The sequence below is a fragment of the Marmota monax genome, unplaced genomic scaffold, assembly GCF_021218885.2.
Source record: "Marmota monax isolate L192 unplaced genomic scaffold, Marmota_monax_Labrador192_F-V1.1 WCK01_AAM20220418_F8-fsc00016, whole genome shotgun sequence".
Lineage (NCBI taxonomy): Eukaryota > Metazoa > Chordata > Mammalia > Rodentia > Sciuridae > Marmota > Marmota monax.
The window spans coordinates 3,635,722-3,659,296 of record NW_026695209.1 but is presented as its reverse complement, the minus strand read 5'-3'; the positions used below and the strand labels follow the sequence as shown (position 1 = coordinate 3,659,296).

The following is a 23,575-nucleotide window of genomic DNA, read 5'->3' as shown; positions in this document are numbered from 1 at the left end:
AAGGCTTCTTAGCACAATGCTCAGCACACAATAAATACTCAGTTAACATTCTGTATTTACAAACACCTTCCATTTTGCACAAGAATATTCACTGCACCACTGTTTAAAACAGTTAAAACTTCGAACAATATAATCCTATTTGTTTTTTTAAAAAAATTACACATGTATGTGTACATGTATGTTTATAAATGTAAGAAAAAAATATGCTAAAGTATAGCATCCAAGGAGTAGAAAAGGAGGAGATTGTTTCTGTGTGACATTTTTATTGGGAGCAATATAAATTGATTTACCCTTTACAGAAAGGATAAGGTAAAGATGGATATCAATCTTAGGGAGAAAAACAGTTATCTCTCCAAGCACATAAAAACATTATATTACAAACCTTTATTTTATTATACATATTTAATTTTAGAAGTTATTAGGTAGACACACTTTCCTCTGTTGGTTTAGTTTGATCTTCAGTTACCTGTAAAAAACATGAATAGCTTTACTTCTCTAATAAAGACTTTCAATTTTACCCTTCACCCACCAGTTTAAATCATTCAAGCTCCTTCTTTCATAATAGTACTTTGACTTTTTCCTTCAATAGTAATTATCATAAAAAGTTAAACAGGGGGCTGAGGATGTGTAGCTCAATGGTAGAGTGCTTGCCTGGCATGCCTGAACCCCAGTACAGCACACACACGCACACACACACAAAAAAAAAGTCAAAGAGAGAAGAAACATTTGAAGACCAAGTTATCAATATAATCTATAAATACAATCCATTCAAAACCAAGCTCTGAGGCATGCTATATCTAGGCTTCTCAAATTTGTCCTTTTATTTTTCATCTATAAAACAAAAACATTTGTAAAAGCAAAAAATACCAAAAGTGCTGCATGAGGTGTTCTAAACCAATTTATTTTATTGTGAGGTATAATTCCCTTAAGAATAAAATATTGGAGGTTTTGTGCAACTAGATGTCTCTATGTCCATACTTCTATTCTGTCACTCAAACTCAAAAACAAACAGGGCCTAGTCTGAATTCCTCAACACCCCAATTCCTATATTATCTATCTCGGCAATAGGCTCTACTCAGCTCCCTAAACCAGCTCCCCTCTTACCTGCAGATTCCATCCACACTCTTATTCATCTGACCCAAGACACTTTCATGGTCATTCTCACTACTACGACTGAACTTTAGAACCTCAACCTTTTCTATCCCCTAAGAGAACTCTTGGTTAAAGAGTTATAGCTATCTTCCACGCTGCCCCCAGAATGAGCTTTTAAACTGGAATCGCTAAGCTGGTGTGGGGCGACGTACACTTATAATCCCACCTAAAATTACACTTGTAATCAGGAGGCCGAGGCAGGAGTATCACAAATTCCAGGCCATCCTCAGCAACTTTATAAAATCCTGTCTCAAAAAAAAAAAAAAAAAAAAAATTGTTTAAAAAGGGCTGGGAATGTAACTTGGGGATAAAGCACCCCAAGGAGGAGGAGGAGGAGGAAGAGGAGGAGGAGGAGGAAAGAAAATTGAAATAGCTCATCAGTAGGTCACTTCCCTATTCAAAATATATGAGTAACAATCCAGTTACTCATATATCATCTTCAGCAATAGGTTAGGGGGAAATCAGGAATGCAAGTTCCACACCAGGAAAACAAATCCCTCAAGTTCTATGTCCAACAAATTTCTTTGGACTTACTTATCCACCCAGTTACCTATGACCTGTACATTCAAATTCATCTTCATTCTCCATTCCTCCATGCTTCTAGGCAAGTGGCTTCCTCTGAGATAAGCCTCAACCCATCTCACAGCAAATTATCTGCCTGGCCTACTTTCATGATCCTTTAAAACAGTTTAAGAGATACCAATTCCTAGGAACCTTCCTTAACCGAAGATCAGTTTGGGTCCTTCTCTGGGCCAAAAGCTCAAATGTATACTACTTTTAAGTGTGGTCATCTCACTAAAGTAACTTTCTTAAGGCAGCAGATGTGTTCTGCTCATTTCTGAACCTGGCCTCAGTAAAAACCAATAAGTCTGTGTCAGATGAACCAAGGAATTTAACTTACTCCCTCCAGACAAGCAAAATAGAGTGTGAATTAAATCGAAATAAATGTTTCAAAATCATCTATTGACTAACTTTACCAAATAATGTAGGTAAATGACTGCCCCTACTATTTTTCTGCATTTTCCCTTCTTTGAAAGTGTTCAGTTGTTATTGCTTCTTAACTTTCACAAACTTTTTCTTAGATATTCATTTTTTCTCTAGTTCTTAATCTAAAATTATTGTGACCAACCAAAAACACAAAATTAACACCAATTTAAATATACTTTTTTCTCATAAGAAAAAGAAAATTACTCAACTTTTACACAAGAATATTATGGTAAAGTCACTAAATAATAAATTCTAATTATAAATTCACTAATAAATACTGGGCTACTCAATGAATATTTCTTAGGTTGGGCTGGGAATATACCTCAGTGCTAGAGCATGAGGTCCTTTTTGATCCTCAGCACCATTAAAAAATATATTTTTTTTTGATAACCCCCATCCATGTGCTAATATTCAAATTTGGTCTTACACAAACACAGCAAACCCTGAATGTGTAGACAGGCTGCACAGAAGTACAGGCAAAGAAAACAATATAAGAAGGTAAACAAGCAAGCAAGAAATCAAACTAATGAATAATTATTTTATTAAGAGATTACTCTAAGAATGTTTCTTGGAGAAGGTAAGACTCAGGCAAGGATGGAAGAAAGAGTAGGCAACTGGGAAATGGGAGTACAGACAGAGATGTCATTAAAAAATAAGCAAACTTAAAAATAAGTTTGATGTATGCTGCTGAGTATGCTTGTGAGCTTTACTGGAGTGTTCACAGAGTAAGGGGAAATTAAGGTAAGTAGGAAGGGCTCATGAGGCCACACAAGTAAAAGAGAAGAGTGTAGCCTATGAAATAGTGAATAGGGATAGTGGTGGTCAAGAAATGTAATCACTCCTAGTTGTGAAATCTAAATGCTAATGACTGGATAAACTACAGGCACACAAAATATTCAAATCCAGGTTTTCAGGACATTTACACATTCAATGTCAACAGTCAAAGCAGCTTTAAGATATAGCTGACAAATTTATCTTTTAAGTATTCATTAAGTTTTAAAAAATTATCATGCCATCTAATTAACACTAATACAACTTTTAAGAACTAGTACTATTATACAGTAATATTTTCATTTTTCTTCAAGTTCCACAGTATTATTTCCAAGTTATTAACAAAATCAAAAGAGGATTACCAAATTACAGCTTTATTCTTTCCAAAATACTACTGGGGTAAACAATCCCAATACTAATTTGGCTACTGAGACAACTTATCCCCTTTGGCTTTTGTTGCTTAACAAAAACTTCTTCATAGAAAGAAAACACTTACCATTTTCCGAGATCTTTCCAATAGCTTATCCCATATTGTAAAATGTGCCTGAAAAGAAATTATTTGCTGTGAATTAAATAAAGCAGGAAAGTTGAAATAAAAGGGACTGAGTCTTTATGTGGCTTTTAAAACAAACATATAAATAAAAAGCTAGGTGGTACTAATTTTACTAAGTGGTTATGAAAGTGAATCTGTGAGGAAATAAAGGTACTATAAAAAATACCTGCTTTGTTTGGAATTGAAGAAAAAAAAGACTTAAGCACTGAATATGCCATTCTTCTCTTGTCCTTCATCATTTCCATCATAGAAAACATTTTTTCTAATGGGAAGTAAAACTGTGTCCTACCTTCCCAAAGATTGCAGTTCTTTCCCTAAACAGCCAATTTCAACATGTTAGAGGCCATTCTTTAAATCCTAAGCAATCACAAGAGGCTTAATAGGAACCACTTGTGAAATCTTCACACTGAAAGGGCAGACCCAGAGTATTTAGCAAATTGCACTAAAAAAAAAAACAACAAAAAAAAAAACCCCAAAACCTAATGAATACAACAGTAAAATTATAGAACCAATTTTATTAATCCTTAACATCTCATGTAATGGAGAATTATCAGAATGTATTACTGAAAATTGCAAAGTGCATATAAGCCCATCAATCTTATTAAGTCAACTGAAGGTGATACTTGGGCCATATAGGGGGCCAGTGGCTATGTCACAAAAAATGAGCTCAGAAAAAACTATAATAAAAGTAAAATTACTAAATATCTACATGCAAACCCTTTTGGAGAAAGAGCAGAAGGGAAAATGATATCTTACTCAGGCAGAATGAACAGCTGGTGCAAGACCTTGGGATATAGTTGGTGAGAGAGAAAATGGTATGAGATGAAGTCAGCAAGAAAGGCAAGAGCCAGATAATGCAGGACTTTGTGAAACAGGGAAAAGGTTGGGATTCGACCAAGAGAAATCATTGTAAAGTTTGGACCAGAGGAATTACATAATCAATTCGTATATTAAAAAGATCATTCTGACTACCAAGCAGAGGTGCACTATGGAAGGCAAGAGTGAAAACAAGAAAAGGGAATGAAGAGAAAGAGGGCATTGGGTTAGAGAGGCAGTAAGAGATATGATGTTCACAGTGGATAACTCAGAATCCATGTTTTAAAGTCAAGAATTGAAAGGATTTGCCAATGGATGAAATGGACCCATAACAATGAAGGAAAGAGAAACTCAAACATTTCTTGAAACAGCTAGGCAAATGATGGAACTATTTCTTGAAATGGGAAAGGCTAGGAAAGGAAGCATGTATACAGGAAAAAAATCAAACATGTAAAGCATGTATATTCATTTAGATAAATGAAAAGACATACTAGGTTAAAAGATTGGAAAACAACATATTAAAGATGACACTTCTCCCCAAACTGCTGTAAAGGTAAAGTGAAATTCCTACTAGAATCGCAACAAGATTTTTGTCAACACAGAAAGAAGTATACTAAGCTATGCAAAATGGCACATGCCTATAATCACAGCAGCTCAGGAGGCTGAGGCAGGAGGATCTCGAGTTCAAAGCCTTAGAAAAAGCGAGGTGCTAAGCAACTCAGTGAGACCCTGTATCTAAATAAAATACAAAATAGAGCTGGGGATGTGGCTAAGTGGTTAAGGGTCCCTGAGTTTAATCCCGGTACAAAAAGGAAAAAAAAAAAAAAAGGAAAAAAAATTGTACTAAAATTTAACCAAAGGGAAAAGAACTAGAATAGTTAAAACAATTTCATAAAGACTAACAACATGGGAGAAATTATTCTATCTGATTTCATATTTATTTATGGCGATGGTAATCAAGACTGTGTGGTATTGGCTGATATGGAAATGTGTGATCAATGAAACAGAACCAAGAATCAAAATATAGACCCACACGGATATGCCCAGCTGATTTTTACTATATCAATATCCATGCCCCTGGTTGTGATACTGTATTTTAGTTCTGAAAGATGTTACCATTGAAGAAACTAGGTAAAGGTACCTAAGACTTTTCTGCTTTCCTTCTAATAGCTGCAATTATCTCAAAAATAATATTTTTAAAAAAGGAGGATTAGCAAGGGGTAGGGGAACTTGGGTCATAAATAGATCATTAAAATTTAGGGGAAGAACATCTCAATGTAAAGCCAAAGGTATTCCAACATGCACATCCGAATATGCACTCCAATATTCCCTCAATGCACCTTCACTTCCTGCTAATTTAAAAAATTAAAAATACTACCTCAATTTGTTTTAATTTTTTCAATAATTATTCCTTTTGTGAATTTATTTTTACAACCTGGGCAAATTTGTTTTTAAAAATAAACTTGAGTTTACAAAATATTAATGGTATAACACTTCAGGAAAATTAAAATTCATGTCCTTCAAAGTGGTATAAAAACCAAGTCTAGAATCAACCTATTCCCAAAATGGAACACCTGAAAATTTAAGTTTTACTTACTCTTAAATGAACGGGTAAAGACAGACCCTGGAATCTTCTTACAAGACTTGGCTCAGTGGGTTGAAGATTGTGAACTGCTGACACTTCATACTGGAAGCAAATACTTGTTCTTGGAATAAGAGGGCCCTCGCTCACATCAATGAAATCACCAATTCTGATTTGATTTGAAAAGTAAAAAAGCAAAACTCAACACCAAATCATTTACAATAGTTGAAAAAGAATCCACTCATTCTACTTGCTATTACATGCCAGCACAGAGACTAAACTCTGAGAATTAAATCAAGTGAAACCTTCTCTTAATTAGCATTCATCTAAATTTAAAGATCTTTAAGAGTCATGGAACATGTCATGTTAAGAAGTGCTTCCAACTGAACCATCAGTCCAAATCTGACAGCCTACAACCTTATAATAACCTATTGCAACAGTGTTTAGAATTCAGTATGTAAAACAGGTTGTTTCCACAAAGAGCAGTTTCTAGAGGAAAATATATTCCATCCAAGTCAAGAAAACATGGGGCTGAGAAAACAAAACCAAGTCACGAAGTCATTCTTGCATAATGCATTGCTCTGGGAATTGTTCCTCATGCAAAAAACTCAATATAGGAGACAGGTGCAGTGGCACACTCCTGATTCAAGCAGCTCAGGAGGCTGAGGCAGGAGGATTGCAGGTTCAAAGCCAGCCTCAACAACTTAGGAAGATCCTAAGCAATTTAGAAGACCCTATCTCTAAATAAAATATAAAAAGGGCTGGAGATGTGGCTCACTTATTAAGCATCCCCAGGTTCAATCCTCAGTACAAAAAAAAAAAAAAAAAAAAAGTCAACATAAGCAAAACCTGATACAAATTCACTATTTCTGTCATACACTTTATTCAGGTAACAAGAAAGCTAAGCTTTACTCTAAAGTAGCAAAGCAGCCAATTCGGACTTTTACTTACCTATGTAGCTTTACAATTCTTTCAGGGTTCTGAGATGCCTTCTCTTCTATAAAATCTATTTTGTACCTGAAAAGCAGCACAGAAAAAAACATTAATTCTAAGTATACAAAAAAGTGTTTAAAGACAAGTCCATATCTCTTCCCCTTCCACCATGGTTTTCACTTAGAGCCTCTTGTTCTATACATACCTTTAATCTGGGACTGGTCCCACCAACTCCACCAAACTCCCCTCACCAAAGTCACAGGTACCTGCTTAGTACGAAACTAATGGACACTTTTCAGTCCTCATCTTCTTAACACCACTGCTCACCTCCACTTCTCACAGTTTTCTTTCCACGTGCCTCAGTGATCTTCCCTCCTTCTTGCTATTTTATCTCTCTGCCAATCTTTCCCTACCTTGTAAGGATTGTATCCTAGACCCTCTTTTCCCTCTAACCATCCTCCTTGATTTACTAGGCTAGCTCCTTGATTTACAAGGTTTAGCTATCACTTATGCAATTTTATCTTCCAGTTATACTTTAATCCACTTCCCCAAGCTGTATATCTAAGACCCTTCTAGACAGCCACCAGGATGCATCACAAACACTCTAAGTCCTCAAATTTCCAAAGTCAACAAATCATATCCCTCTTTTTTCACCCAAACTTATTCTTCTTATCTTAGTATTAACACTACAAGCCACCCATATGTCCAAGTGAAAAACCTGTGAGCTTTCCTTGATTCCTCCTTCTCACACCATACCTACATAAAATTCACAACCAAGTCCTGTCAATTCTACTGCCTAAGTGTCTCTCAGATCTACCAAATTCTGTCAGCATCATGAAAGCACACACAGAACTGCATAGTCCAGGTTCAAATCATAACATTACTACTTACTATTAAGAGCTCTTTTTATCCCACATTAAGTGTGCATATACACGTGAGTACCTATGTACAGGCATGATGAAGTGGCATAGTTGGGAAGCACTAATTTATGCAAAAATATCCAGTGACTGTCATCCCCCTTCAGCCAAAGCTCCTCATGAATTAGAGGGCACTGATTCCCTTGAATACTTGTCCTCCTGACCCACCTCCAAGAGATGCTCTTGTCCCCTGTGAGCCAAAGTTACTAAAGGTTCCCACCTTTCACTCTGAAGCAGAAAGGCCCAATCTTTAATTCACCTACCATAGTACAATGCTCTTCTTTCCTCTCAAACTCATCCCCAAACCATCCCCTTTCTTCTGCCACTCACTAATCTAAGTTCCCAGGGTCTAAGAACTTAGGTGAGGGGGACAGGGAAATCTCAACCATACACAAAAGAGAAGTCAATAAAGTATACTGTCTAGTAGCATAGCTATGGGACACTTAATCCTAATTAAAATATGCCTTAAATGTAAAATACACAACAGATCCTACAGATCCTACAGATTTAGTATGAAAAGAATATAAAATATTATTACTAGTGTTTAATATTGATCATAAGTTGAAATAATATTTTAGACATATTGGTTAAAATAAATTTATTATGAAAAGTATACCTTTTCTTTTACCTTACTTAAAATGTAGCTACCACAATATCACCATTACATATAGAGCTCATATTATATTTCTATTGGACAGCATATGCCTAGTCTTTTGTCAGAATGTGGCTCAATGAGTTCTAATAATCCAAGATTTTCTTACAGAATCAATGCTATAATCTCAGTACTATCTACTCTAAATAGTATATTACCACTGGTTTTATAAGTACACTGGTTCCAACATAAAATAAAAATGCTTCAGAAGACCCTAGAGTGCAATGAGTAAGTTTTATTTTGTTTGCAATTCTTCTCTAAACTCAGCTGAACACAGCACATGCTTTTCAGCATATCAATTACTGTCTTATGTAAGACTATGAGGTATTTTGCTTAAAGAAATGCCAAGCTAAAATGCCAAGTTCTCCTTAAAAATAAAGAATTAACTTTAGTAACAATTTACCTAAAAGCTTTTCTCCATAACCCAGATGAGCCTATATGCTTAGTACTATGAATCCAAATGAAAGAAAAAGCAAAAACAAATTTGTTAGGGGAGAATGTTGTTAACTTGCAACAACTGAGTATTTAGACCACACACATCCTCCCCAACTCACAAACTATAAAACTTGTAATTTACCTATAATTAAGATATTAATCTACATTAATAATATTTATTAAAGATGAACCTACAAAGAAATTTTAATAAACAATTTATTCAAATTATATGTGGAACCAACCTAGATGCCCCTCAGTAGATAAATGGATAAGGAAAATGTGGCATATATACACAATGGAATATTACTCAGCAATAAAAGAGAATGAAATCATGGCATTTTCAGGTAAATGGATGGAGTTGGAGAATATGATACTACACGAAGTTAGCCAATCCCAGAAAACCAAATGTCGAATGTTTTCTCTGATATAAGGAGGCTGATTCATAGTGGGGTTGAGAGGGTGAACACGGGAGGATTAGATGAACTCTAGATAGGGCAAAGCGGTGGAAAGGGAAGGGACTGGGTATGGGGATAAAAAAGATGGTGGAATGAGATGGATATCACTACTCTAAGTACATGTATGAAGACATGAATGGTGTGAATATACTTTATATACAACCAGAGATATGAAAAAAATGTGCTGTATATGTGTAATATGAATTGTAATGCATTCTGCTATCATACATATATAACAAATTAGAATTTAAAAAAAGAAAGAAAAAGTGGCCCCATAGCCACAACTAGGTTTTCCTTAAAAAAAAAAAAAAAAAAGTATAAGCTGAGGAGATTTGTAAACCAAGTCAAGAATACATTTTGGGGCCTGAGGATGTGGCTCAGCAGTAGAACATGTGACTAGCATGTGCCAGCCTCTGAGTTCAATCTCCAAAACGGGGGCAAATATACATATTTATGATAAATTATCCCTGTGAGAATTTGTGATTCAGTTTCTGTAGACCTAAAGAAATTCTTATCCATAAATTTTAACAATCTGCATGTATATATTTTGGCTTCAGACTATATCCCGTTATTTATTTTGTGGCACAGATTTCCCTTTCTAACTAGTTCTAAATATTAAAATTTAGTTTTATGTTCTTACACCTAGGAGAAGGTGAACAAGAAGTTTTCTGAGTAGGACATAAAAATTGAGAAGCCTAGCAGAATCAAAAATGTTGACAAAGAAAATCCACCAAATGGATAATTCACATACAGATGACTAAGACCTGAGTGTAAACATTTTACTTCAGCTGTTAGTGCCTTCCACTGCTTAAATGTTTAATTTTATCCTTTTTCACTCAGAATGGAAGGACGTAAGTGAAAGACCAAGTGTACAAAATAATATAGTTTCTTAACATCTGTTATCACTTTAAACTGGAAAGAAAAAAGGCAAACATTTTACTGTTAAGACAAAGATGGCCTAAAAAAAAAAACAGAAAAGTAAAACAAAGTGAGAAAAACATTAAAGGGGCTGAGGAACATTCTTCTCAGTTCAACAAGCAATCAGATGAACAAAAGACAAAAGGCTGGGACAGAAAAAGAGATCTTACAATAGTGAATAAAATTATGTCACGTACATCAAATAGAGTTTTCATCATTACATATAATTTTGGAGATTGACCTTGCTTTAAATGAAACCAATATTAACACTTACTTGTTGTGTTGAAACATTTCTAATGCCACTTTTGCATCAACGTCCAGAGTTTCAAATGGAAGATCTTTATAAATTAAAGCATGAACATCTTTTGTGAAAGAACGTAAGTTCTCCTTAAAAATAAAGAATTAACTTTAGTAACAATTTACCTAAAAGCATTTCTCCATAACCCAGATGAGCCCACACGTTTAGTACTATGAATCCAAATGAAAGAAAAAGCAAAAGCAAATTTGTTAGAAGAGAATGTTATTAACTTGCAATAATTAAATATTTAGACCACACACATCCTCCCCAACTCATAAACTATAAAACTTGTAATTTACCTATAATTAAGATATTAATCTGCATTAATAATATCTATTAAAGATGAACCTACAAAGAAACTTTAATAAACAATTTATCCAAATTATACAGCCTTATGTTTATTAAAGCCATAATAATAAGTAGAAATGCTAATAAACAGTAAGACATAAAAATGTGTTTACACTCATAAATAAATTAAGCTTATTAAATGCATGGGAAAAATATTATTGTTTTCATAACTCAAAAAGTTCCACTAGAAATGCAGTGTCATCACTGACCCTGTATAAAATATTGTATATGTTCAAAATTGTAAGTTTCCATTTAATAAAATTAGCAATTTTATATAATTAAAATGATTAATATAGATTAAAATGAGATTTTTAATAAAAATTTATAATTGAGCTTTCATACATTTTATACATCATTACTAATACAGAGAAGATCAAGCATGATTACATGAATAATTTTTATAATAAAATTCTTTCCATAAAAAACTTTTTTTTTTGTATTTATTCTTAAGTTTTAGGTGGACACAATATCTTTATTTTACATTTATGTGATGCTAAGGATTGAACCCAGTGCCTCGTGCATGCTAGGCGAGCACTCCACCACTGAGCCACAACCCCAGTCCCTCCATAAGAAATTTTCTATCAGTTGTTTTCCATGAAATGATTCATTCTTACAGAGATAACTCATACCATAAAAAATCTATAGCCATGGTTTAATATAACCATTTCTTCAGTCTATCTTGCCCCTACTTATTTAAGTCATCTACAGAACACTATATAAAAAGAGAGGCAACAAGTTTCATGAGTTTTTATGTTAAAGTGAGAATTTATTCTTACATTTGGACACATACGTAAAGGAAGAAGCTACCCTGACAAGAGCCCAGAGATCACTAAGAAACTTTACAATTTCTACCTACACCCTCTCTTCCTTCTCCCTTTCTCCTATTCTTCCTTCCTGTTTTTCTCTTCTCAATACTAAATAATATGAGCAGGAGTTGAAAAGAAGTAACTTAGCCTTGGTAGGTACTTCAAGAAAAAAAAAAAAAATCAAGGAGGACATAAAGCTTCAAGACATATTGCCATACTTGTGACTGTCATGTTCTGCTACCTTTCCTATCCTCTACTATCCCCCCTCCCCTCCCCTCCCCACCCGTCTTCTCTCTCTACCCCCTCTATTGACCTTCATTTCTCCCCCTTGTATTATTTTTCCCTTTCCCCTCATTTCCTCTTGTATGTTCTTTTGTATAACCCTGAGGGTCTCCTTCCATTTCCATGCAATTTCCCTTTTCTCTCCCTTTCCCTCCCACCTCTCATCTCTGTTTAATGTTAATCTTCTTCTCATGCTCTTCGTCCCTACTCTGTTCTTAGTTACTCTCCTTATATCAAAGGAGACATTTAATCAATGGATGTGTAATTGATGTGATTCTGCAATCTGTATATGGGCTAAAAATGGGAGTTCATAACCCACTTGAAGCAAAGTGTGAAAGATGATATATCAAGAACTATGTAATGTTTTGAACAACCAACAATAAAAAAAAAATTAAAAAAAAAAAAAAAAAAGCTTCAAGACACCTGACTATGCTGCTGAGAATACCCTCATCCACATCTCTATCTGAAATGCACTGAAAAAAGCAATGATTGATTAATGGACTGACTCTCTGAAGTGTCTTCAATATGCAGTACCATTCAACAATTATAACAGGAATCATTTTAACAGAAAAAGGTCTGTACTCTAAAATAAAGACTCCAAAAAGTAGACTTACTTTTGTTGGCATCCACTCATCTAGTCTCTTATCCAAAACTACATCATAGCAGAATGCACCAGCAATTACTATAAATCCAACCAAAATAAAAAGCAAAGTCAAATCTGTTAGGGCAGAATGTTAATAATTTGCAACAACTGAATATATAGAACATACAATGAAAATTAGCAATCTCTTCTAAATCTATAAATTATAAAACCTTTCGCCATTATTCCAGCTGTTTATCAGAATTCTATTAAAGTTTCCCAACCTCAATATAAACTGATCTTGTGTTAACCCCAATCACCAACATTTTTTAGACATTCAAGTTTTCCTCACAAATACTATCACTACAGGGATCTCAAAAAGATACTAGATATAAAAATTCTAAAAGAACAAGATATTTATATCCTCAGAATAATTAAATGTCAAGTTTCTTTTACAACATTTCCCACATAATCTTCAATTTTTTGTTTTTTGTTATTGTTGTTCTTAGAATTATTTCTTGAGCTTCTTTCAAATATTTTTGGTGTGTATGTTTTTTAAAAATACACACATATCACAATCACACTATACATAATGATGAGAAATCCGAGCTTTAACAAAATTACAGTATATGTACCCTTACACCTCATCAAAATGGTGTCCCTCTCCAAAGTCACGGTCATTTCTGATGAAATGGTAGCACAGCTCTTTTCAGCAGTCTACTGAATACTCCCATTTCCTCCTCCTCCAGAATTTAATTTAGACATAAAGGCTTAAAATGGTAAAATATCTAGACAGTATAATTTCATGAAATTCCTATTCAAGAGAAACATCTTCCTCTAATTTTCTTATGTTAAGTACTGATCTCCAATGATTACTTCATATTTTGTAACAGGATAGATTTTGCTACCTACAAGAACTGAAACGTGTATATGATGGTAACTTACATAAAATTAGAATCATCTGTACATAATCAAAAATAGGTACAAAATTTTCAAAGATTACAAAAAACATATAAGTATATTTATATGTATACATTACCAGGAACTTCTGGAGCTCTGACCAAACTGACCACATACTCATCTTTGAATGCCCTCTCTATTACACAGCCCATCATCATGGCACTAGAACGCCAATAAGCCTAGAAAAAGAAAAATACACACAAACATAATATATATTCAGAGTCACTGAAGTTTCTACAATATTAAAATTTAAGTCACTTTTTAACTTAGGAAATATTTCTCCAATCCCTCCACTCTCATAATGTAGCAATAGTTACCATCAAGCCATGACATTAGCTCTACCTAGGAAAACCCAGCAGAAAATAATGCACCAATTTCAAGTTGTTAGCAATGTTTCTGTGTAGGATATCAGACAAACTCAGGAGGCTGAGGCAAGAAGATCACAAGTTTGAGGTTAGCCTCGGCAACTTTAGCAAAATCCTTCCTTAAATTAAAAAATAAACAGGGCTGGGGACATAACTCAGTGGCAAAAAAAAAAAAAAATCAAATGCTGTACTAGTTACCAGCCAATAGGTTTAATATCTGACACTATTTTTACCACAGAATAAAGTTCAATTCTTAACAAACTATGCTAAAGTAAAATAAATATATTAATATATAACTGGTGATACCATTATAAACATGGTGAGAAAAACTCAACTTTTGACAATTATTTAGGACTTTAACCTAACTAACATCATGTAATACATCACTCAAGTTATTCATATTTAGGGTGAACAGCTTCACCACAAACTGGGTTTTCATTTTACCAGGACATTGGGATACATGGATATGCCTGATACAGTATCCATGCAATGGCCATATCTGAATAAAAGAAGAAACAAACATCCTGTACCATACCTAACCATCTTATTCCCCTTACCACCACTACTTTTATGAAGCACGCAACTTCTGTAAGCTCTTCTCTACTTCTGAGGACCACAAGAGTGAGGTCACTTGGTTGTGTTGACAGAGACTGCTTTATTGTGTATTTTTTTAATAATTTTGTTTTGCTTAAATTTTTTGTAGTTGTAGATAGACAGAATACCTTTTTTTATTTGTATATGGTGATAAAGCTTGAACCCAGTACCTTGCACATGCTAGGCAAGTGCTCTGCTACTGAACTATAGCCCCAGCCCTCGTTGTATGTTCTATACAATCACACTACACTAAAAATAAGTAACAAACCCAAACATTAAAGGCAAGTTGCAAAATGTACTTCATTTATCCTACTTCAGTGATTTAAATGTCAGTTGAACTTCAGTGAGAAAGTCTAGGTTCAAATCCTGGCTCTACCACTTCCTAGACTAGTAACCTTGGTCATGCTGTGGAACATCTCTTCGTCAGTTTATTCATCAGGAAAATGGTGAGAGCAGCATTGAGTCTAGAGAGTTTTTATAAGATTTAATAAGTTAATACCTATAAATCACCTAGAACAGTGCCTGACACATAATACTCAATGCTATTACTATTATCATTTCTATCACTTTCTTGTTTAAATGTTTAAACAAATATTTATGAACACCTACTATATGCAGTCAAGGACTAGATCCAATAAGAAAACAGTCCCTATCTTCACAAGGTCAAGAATCTAATGCCTTCATCAATTTGTAAGACAAAATTAAAATCCTAGTTTCAGAAACAATAGCCAAATGTTGCCAGATTCTAAAGAATTTTGACAAGTAAAACCCTAGCAGAGTCCACAGGGCAGATGGCATTTTAATGCAACCATAAAACATAAACAGAATCTTAATAGGGAAAAGAAAATGCTCAGCATTGAAGAAAGATCATCAACAAAAGGAAGGAGGACAACACAGCTTAAACTATTAATGACCAAGTACTCTACTATGGCCAGAGCAAAGATAAAGTGAAAAGATGCAGTGAGAGATGAAGCTGGAAAGGTAGGCTGGGGGCAGATTACACAGGACCTGGAAAGTTATTTGCAAAATATCAGGTAGGCATTTCTTTAGGGGTAAATGATATGACCCTTAGTCAAGACAATTAATAAAACTCTATAAGCAGATGGTGAAAGAAGACATTTAATTACTAAAAACAAAATGGAAAAGAGTGAAGAATTTATTGAAATCATCTTGAAAAGATGATCCAAGGCTGAATTCCAGCAGTAGTGGGAATGGAATCACCAGCAACATAGAGTATTTATCAATGAACATAAGCTGAATTAGATTATGAATTAAGACATGTCATATACTTTTCTCAATACAAAATACAGAAAAATAAATGCTACAGATACTTTTTGAACTATTAAAATACCTAATATAACAAGTAAAATACCCATTAACTAATACAGTATAACATATTGTAACGTATATTACAATATAACATAAATATTGGGCATATTCCTACTTTTTATATTCCACAAAAATTTAACAAAAGGAAAAAATGGGAGGGGGGAACGTAGAGACAGAAATACCTTATTTACTTCTCTTGGATCACGATCTTTGAAAGTAAGAAATTTAATTTCACAGGACTTGGTCAAAGGCTTATACATTTCCCAAGGCTGTCCGTCCACAAGAGCCAGAATGGACTTCCTGCAGTACCACTCACTCAAATCTAGGAATTTAAAACTGATTGATGATCTAAATCTAACAAAATCCAAGTGAAAAGTTACACATATAAGGGCTACATTAGGAAATAAAACAATGGAAAAGCAAAATTCTGTGGTTTTTTTCGCATAAGTATTACATATTATATCCATAACTGATTAAAAAGTACTCTATACACTTCAGATAGTGTTCATTATTAATGAAATCATCCAAACCATTTTTAAAAATCATTAAAGCTAAGTCTAGTTTGAAATTAACATGTCAATTATTAATAAAAAAATATTGTAAGGGCTACATTTAAATATTCAGCAAGCAACAGCATAGATATACTTAAGATAAATGCACACACAACTTAGAAGAGGGAAAATATGTTAATATACACCCATATAAATCTCCTCTAGATTGTTTTTAGATTTTGTCCCCAAACCACCTTTTATTTCTATAACATGGACTGCTAAGTTAAATACTGTGGTTACCATTTTTTAATTATGAATACAAATTCACATATGAACCAGTGAGCTCAGGCTTACTCTTTGACCCTAGAATACAACTGATCGAATGTTTTAAGAATATAGATACTCACAAAAATAGTCAAACTATAAGGTCCAAATTATTAGTCACTATATTAAGTTCCATAAAAGCAAGATCATGTCTATCATTCATCAACATACTCAGCACTAGTCCTAGAATATAGCAGTTGCTAAATAAATGTTTATTGAATGACAAGTTTTAGAGGTCATGTTGAGGGTGGCTCAAAGACTTCATCTCTACACAGGATACATAAAAAAGTCCATAAGGGCATTATTCTCCTAATACCCATGATAGATACAACAGAGGTCCAAGAAATACTTAACATAGTATTATTTATGATAATAATTAGCATAAGTACTAATTCAAGTGTATGGGGGAGATTTGGGGGAAAGCTAAAATTAATTACTTAAATGGAATCATTGCTGAGTTTTCCAAAAGTTTAAACAATGCAGCTGGTCATACCCGTGTATATCTATTTGGGGAGCTAAATTTAAATACTAGCATTTTCTGGGCATGGTGGTGCACGCCTGTAATCCCAGCAATTGGGGAGGCTGAGGCAGGAGGATCATCAGTTCAAAGCCAGCCCCAGCAACTTAGTGAGGATCTAAGCAATTCAGCAAGACACCATCTCTAAATATAATATTAAAAAGATCTGGGCATGTGGCTCAGTGGTTAGGCATACCTGGGTTCAATCCCTGATACCAAAAAGAAAATATAATTTCTATCAAAACTCTATCCAAACATTTTGATTCATCAAAAGAACTCTTAGAGGCTTTTTCCCTTTATTTCCACACCAAACCATACATGGGACCCAATTATCTCTGTTAAGATTTAAACAAGGGACTAGGGTTGTGGCTCAGTGGTAGAGCATGTGCCTTGCGCGTGTGAGACACTGAGTTCAATCCTCAGCACCACATAAAAATAAAAATATTGTGTCCATCTACAACTTAAAAAATATTAAAAAAAAAAGATTTGAACAAAACAAATATTTTTACTCCCATCACATTCAACCCATGCACACTTCCAATTATATATTTACTACATGTACACATGAATGCAAACAAAAACACAGCACACAAAGAGGCATGTGGCAAGCAGATAAAAAAAAAAAATGTTAGGCTTCAAGAACTTAGAAAGGAAAAGATGGCAAACAAAGCTGGACATCTGAGGTCATGGCAGTTCCTTTATCCCAAAATCCTTCAATAAGGCATGCATGATGACTGTTCCTACCACAATCAAAAAAGACAAGCCCACCAATGACAATGCATTCAGTTCTGGACTTCTTTTGCCAGGGAAAAAAAAAAAAAAATTAGTATCCTAAACACAGCCAGACTCAAGCAAGCTACAGGACAACTGTGTACTACAGCACCAACCTTGAAATACACATAGCATCCTCCAGAGCTAAAGGGACAGTGAACAGACAATAAGGTGCCAGGTAAAGGAGAACTTCTGAGAAACTGGGGAAGCAATTACAACAAGTTGTCTCCTCTGCACCAGTTCTTCAGCAGGGCTCATATAAAATGGTCAGGACTGTATCCTGATTCTGTTACTTACGCATGGCACAACTGTAAGGAGTTGAAATGTTTTTATTCATCACAAAAACTGTGCCGGAATCAGTTTTTCCAACATGTTTAACTTCAATCTTCTCAGTTCGGGGAGTCAGTGATAACTGTCTCTTTTTCTCTTTATTAAAGAGGTCATTCCGCATTTCTGTCAGCTCGGTAGGTGACAGTTGAACTGCAGGTGATGTTGCTATAAATCCTAAGCAGAAATGAAACATGAAGACTTTTTAAAAAATTGGGTAACTTACTGCTAATACCCGACCCCACTCCATTCCTGCATCACCATCCTCCTATAATACAGAGGCAACAGAACTTTGAAAGCCATTCGCCAAAACTGATCCCAGAAGTAAACTTAAACCACTTTCTAATATTAAAAATTAAAACTCAAGGAGACAAAAACGCAGCTAGCCTAGAGCTGCACCTCTACTTCAACTCTGTTCTTTCACATCAGATCCCTGTTTCCCACCAACTTCCTCTGTAGTATTCCAATTGCGCTTCACAATTTAGAGCAAAACCCAAGCACCACGCAGCGTTAAAACACCACCACTCGTCGGGAGAGTGAGCCAAGTTGCCCAAGACCTGGAACGGCCTGGGGAGGACAAGAAGGCTCAGGAGACTGCAAGTCCCATACCCAAACCATCAACAGTCTAGGGCAAGAAATGCTGCATTTATCTTCCAAATCCTAAATCAGGGATTTGGCACGAGAGGTACAGGGAGATAATCGCACGTTTAGAGCAGATGCTGGATCCTTCCTGAAGGCATCAGAAGCACCAGTGGCTCCACCTTTGGCTGGGTCCCAGCTCCTCCCGGACCCCTCGGGTCCCCAGATTTGTCCTCCCAGGCTGGGGCGAGGGCGGGGGGCAGAAGACCCTCCTCCTTCCTCAGCTCTTCCGACCTCCTACCACCCCCTTCAGATCCAATCTGGGCAGACACCTCTCTCAACGCTTTGCTCCCCTTCCCCACGGCCTTGGAAACTCACTCCAACCAGTCCGGCCGCCTGAGGCGGCTCTCCAAAGCCGCAGTCCCCGGACGGTAGCAGCCATCGCTTCCATAGCGGGTACGGGAACCGCGGCGCGCAGGTCCGCCTCCGGCCTCCTCCCGCGGAAACTGGGAATGCGCGCTGAGGTTCCGTAAGACAGTTTGGTTCCGGGGCCGGCGCTCTGGCGGCGCACCGCCACGTGGGGGCGCATTCGCGCCTCACCAGAATTAGTCACCCCAGGCCAGACGGTCGGCTGGGGCGTTCCCGCGGCGTGGCGTGAGCCGAGGCGCTCCGCCCGCCGGCTGTGGGTCCCCCGCGTCCTGGGAATCTGCGAGGAACTGGTGTCACCTTCAGGGGGTCAGAGTCCCAAGCGCCCTTTTGCCTTGTGAGCGTTCGGGCTGCACTGCTTGGGCGAAAGCCGGGCGCCCCGCAAGGACTTTCTAGGGAGGAAAATTGAGGAAAGGCTGATCCTGTGGACTCCGGGTCTGCGGTCACCGCGCGGGGCACGGAGAGGACGTCGTCCGGCCCGAGGCTTGACTCGGTTCTGCAGGGGTGGCTCCTTAGGTTGGCTGCGCTGCGGTTCCTTTTGACCAGCCCTGTTGCTGTGGGCTTGGAAACCCGGCCGGTAGACTTTGGAGAAAACTCTGGAATCCGCAGAGCTCTTTTCAAACGGCCTGGACTCGTTTATGCGACGCCGACCGAGAGCGCAGTAAAGGGCGCAGTCTCCTGTCCTCTGGTGTCTCCCAAGAAACCAGCCAGTGCCTGGCGCTCGGTGACTTTGTCGAATGGATGAATTAATGCCCTGGCGAAACCTCCGGGGCAGTGTCCACGTCCTTCGGCTGCCTGAAGCAAGCCTTCTGTATGTAAAGTCTGGAAGTGCTTTTATCCAAAGGTGTTCAAAGCCTCTCCGGTTGATAGATTCAGCCCGCGACCCCCCCCAAGCCCTTCGCCCTTGACTGGCCCCTGGTGGAAGTGCCGGCTGAGTCGCCTCCTCCTGGCCACACCAGCTGTCCCGTCTCCTTCCTCCAAATGTTACACTGTCCACAACTGCATGGGGGAAAGTGCGTCTTCACTTTTAAAATGAAAACATGGAAGTGAGTGACTTGAGCAAGGCTACATTTTACCAGACTCTCTCTCTCTCTCTCTCTTTAAGATCATAATTAGGAAAAAAAAAAAAAAAGATCATAATTAGGTTGGCAAAGTGTCCATATATACACATAGAGGGGTGTTCTTCTCTCGTTACTTACATACAGTGATTCCATTTGAAGCCTGTTTGTTTGTTTTACTTTACTTATTTATTTACTTGGTACCAGGGATTGAACCCAGAGGCCCTTGAACAACTGAGCCACAATCCCAGCCCGTTTTAGTTTTTAATTTGAGACAAGGTCTTGTTCAGTTTGCTTAGGGCCTCCCTAACTTGCTGAAGCTGGCTTTGAACTCGCCATCCTCCTGCCTCGGCCTTCCCAGCTGCTGGTATTAAATGTATGCACCACAGCTTCCGACTCCTTTCAAGTTTTTGTTTCACCAGCCTTTTAGAGACTGTACCCAATTAACGCCACCTAACAACAGTATTGTTGCTCTTAGAACATTTTAGAGCAACATTTAAACTCAGTCTTTGAACATAAATTTTAGCAAGTTTAATTATAAATGCATTTGAAGACAGGTAACTGGAGCTCCTACTATTACAGGTATTAACCTGGTTGGAAGGATGTCACTAGTGATAATGGCCAACAAATATTGATCATGTGCCTATCATAGGGCTACATTTATTAATTTTCACGACTGCCCTGAACAATAAACACAATCATTCTCATTTTCCAGGAGAATAATTCAGATTTGGAGAGTCTAAGAGATGTTCACAAGGCAGATCTTTGGCTAAGAACTCCCTTAAAATAGTTTTCTCTAAATCTTCTTGCCTTCTTTATCTACCCTCTCCCCAAATCTTAGTCCCCCTCTTGCCAGACTCTCTCCCAAAGAGAAAGAATCAAGTCTGTGGCAGTAAATATCTGAGGTGAGCCTGGAACATTGTTGTTCCAGAAAACAAGGAAATACTCCAAGAAGGGCAGAATCATGTTAGAAGCGCAGAGGATCCAGCTTGAGAAGGCTCTCATCCAAATTTAGGACACTTTAAATAATAAAAAGAATTGTGCTGAAGGACTATAACTGTTCAGATTATAAACTAAAAACCCACGAACCCATAATGAAACCCAAGGATAAATGGCAGTGAGGAATGGAGGGAAATATTTTGTTAGAAAAGAATGCCAGATGCTAAATATACTAGGAATACCAGGATGGGAAAATTTACCGTTCTGCAACGCTTAGTGTAATAATTGATTCAGCATGGGATTATGAGTGCACGCTAAAATGAGGCAAGTTTGTTGGGGATCAAGATAATCACATAGTCTCTAAGTAGCATCTCATAAACTACTGATTAAACACAGAGGGATGAATGAACTTTTTCAATAGAGAAATCTGGTGTGTAATAGTTTGGATCTTAAATGTTCCCCCAAAGTCCTTGTGTTGAAGGCTTGTTCCCCAGTATATGGCACTATTGGGAAGTGGTGAATCTTTAGTGAAAGAGAGAAAATTAGGTCATTGGGGCATGCACTTGAGCTACTGGGACCTTGGGCCTTCTCTATTTCTTGCTTCCCAGCTGCCATAAAGTGAATAGGCCTTCCCTGCCACTTACTCCAACCATTATGTGCTGGGCCACCATAGGCCCGAAGCAACAGGGCCAAGTGATCATAGTCTAAAACCTCTGAAACCTGAGCCAAAATAAATCTTTCCTTCTTATAAATTGATTATCTCAAATATTTTGTCACTGACAGAAATCTATGATGGATTCTACCTTAACAAAGTGGATAAACTTATCATCCCCCAAATGAGACAATGTGACATTATTTGTGCCTCTTCCATGCTTAAAAATGACATCACCCATCTAGCACTCTACCACAAATATTTAACCTGAATCAAAAAAAATCATGAGGTGAAGAAATCAGGTGTATCCAGAAAGTGAGATATTCTACAAACTGATTTGACTCCAGAAATATTGGAGAGACAGACCAAAAAAAAGTTCAGAGAACTTCTCAGAATTAAAGGCAACTAAAGGGACATACAGCTAATAGTAGTGCAAGATCCTCACTTGGATCTCATATCAGAAAGAAAAAGACATTTAAGATGTTACAGATGTTACTATTGTGTTACAGGATTTTGAACACAAAATATATATCAAGTAATGTATCAATGTTATATTTCTTGGATATGATAATACTAATATTATGGTCATATAGGAGAGATTCCTTGTTCTTACAAGATACATATGGAAATATTCAGGGTTGAAATATCATTATGCCTATAACTGACATAGTTCAAAAAAATTGGAGGCTGTATATTAAAAGAAGGAGCAAGGGGGATTTAGCAAATGTAGCAAAATGTTAATGATTGGTGATCTGAATAAGGGTGCTAATTGTACTACTCCTTTAACTGTATTCTGAATTTTTTCAAAATAAAAGGGTTGGGGAATGCCAGGCATTATGGCGAACACCTGAAAACCCCGAGGCTCAGGAGGCTGACTCCAGAGGATTGCAAATTCAAAGCCAGCCTCAGCAACTTAGCAAGGCCCTAAGCAACTTGGCAAGACCCTGTCTCAAAATCCCCTGGGTTCCATCTTTGGTTCAAAAAAAAAAAAGATTGGGGAAGTGCTGGGGAGTGATACTGGCCAAATTATATTGTTATATTGTGTGCATGTACAAATATGTAACAACAAATCCCATCAATAGTGCGACTATAATGCACCAATAAAAAAAAAAGTGGAAAAAAATGGTTGGGGATAGCCACAGTAGTTTTCAAATGTGAAAGTGATCTTCCTCCTCACTGTGCATGTCAGTGGCAGCCTACTGGTCAACTGTGGTCCTCCAACTTTATTCCAGAATCCAAGCTATAGAAGCAGTCCCTACTTGGGATTGCTCTGCATGCTACAGGGAATTACAATGGCTACCCCATGCACTGGCTCTTACAAGCTTCTATCAGACTCACCTAAGTCTTCGCCATTCACAGTCCTCTGACTCTAGCAAGTCATGCAGCCAAGACTAGTCAGGAGTTAGCACCTGTGTCCCCCCACAAATAGGGAGTCAGTAGATAAGATTATAGAATTCTCTTTCAAGGAGGAAAACAAACCACTGGAATCAAGGATCCAATAGCAGCTGGGCATTGTGGCACGTGCTTGTAATCGCAGCAATTTGGGAGGCTGAGGCAGAAGGATGCAAGTTCAAAGCCAGCCTTAGCAACTAACAAGATCCTGTTTCAAAGTAAAATAAAGAGAAGGGCCAGGGGCGGGGGGAGTGTCAGTGGTAGAAGGCCTCTGGGTTCAATCCCCTAGACCAATAAACAAACAAAATCCAATAGTATGGTAGTTTTCCCAAGATCATAAAGATGGTCTAAGACTCAAACTCAGAA

The 23,575-nt window shown here is 36.9% G+C and overlaps 1 protein-coding gene across 1 annotated transcript; it reads right to left on the bottom strand.

Moving 5' to 3' along the window:
* Positions 1-242: 242 nt before the first annotated feature.
* Mrpl39 (mitochondrial ribosomal protein L39) lies at positions 243-19,405 on the bottom strand. Its single transcript, XM_046430559.2, has 10 exons — positions 19,121-19,405; positions 18,134-18,340; positions 15,916-16,055; positions 13,525-13,624; positions 12,520-12,587; positions 10,446-10,558; positions 6,813-6,878; positions 5,877-6,030; positions 3,407-3,454; positions 243-466 (listed from the first exon to the last, which is right to left on the bottom strand). Exons 1-10 carry the CDS (start codon positions 19,329-19,331, stop codon positions 419-421), a joined length of 1,155 nt encoding a protein of 384 aa, XP_046286515.1. The 5' UTR covers positions 19,332-19,405; the 3' UTR covers positions 243-418.
* Between the last annotated feature and the right edge of the window lie 4,170 nt (positions 19,406-23,575).

Excerpts from the sequence above, each read along its gene's own strand:
- Mrpl39 (XM_046430559.2), bottom strand. The coding sequence starts at position 19,331 with ATGCGCCCCCACGTGGCGGTGCGCCGCCAGAGCGCCGGCCCCGGAACC. Across the intron at positions 18,341-19,120 it reads AGGCGGCCGGACTGGTTGGA|GATTTATAGCAACATCACCT; the intron begins GTGAGTTTCCAA and ends ATTTCTGCTTAG. Across the intron at positions 6,031-6,812 it reads AGAATTGTAAAGCTACATAG|AATTGGTGATTTCATTGATG; the intron begins GTAAGTAAAAGT and ends AAATCAAATCAG.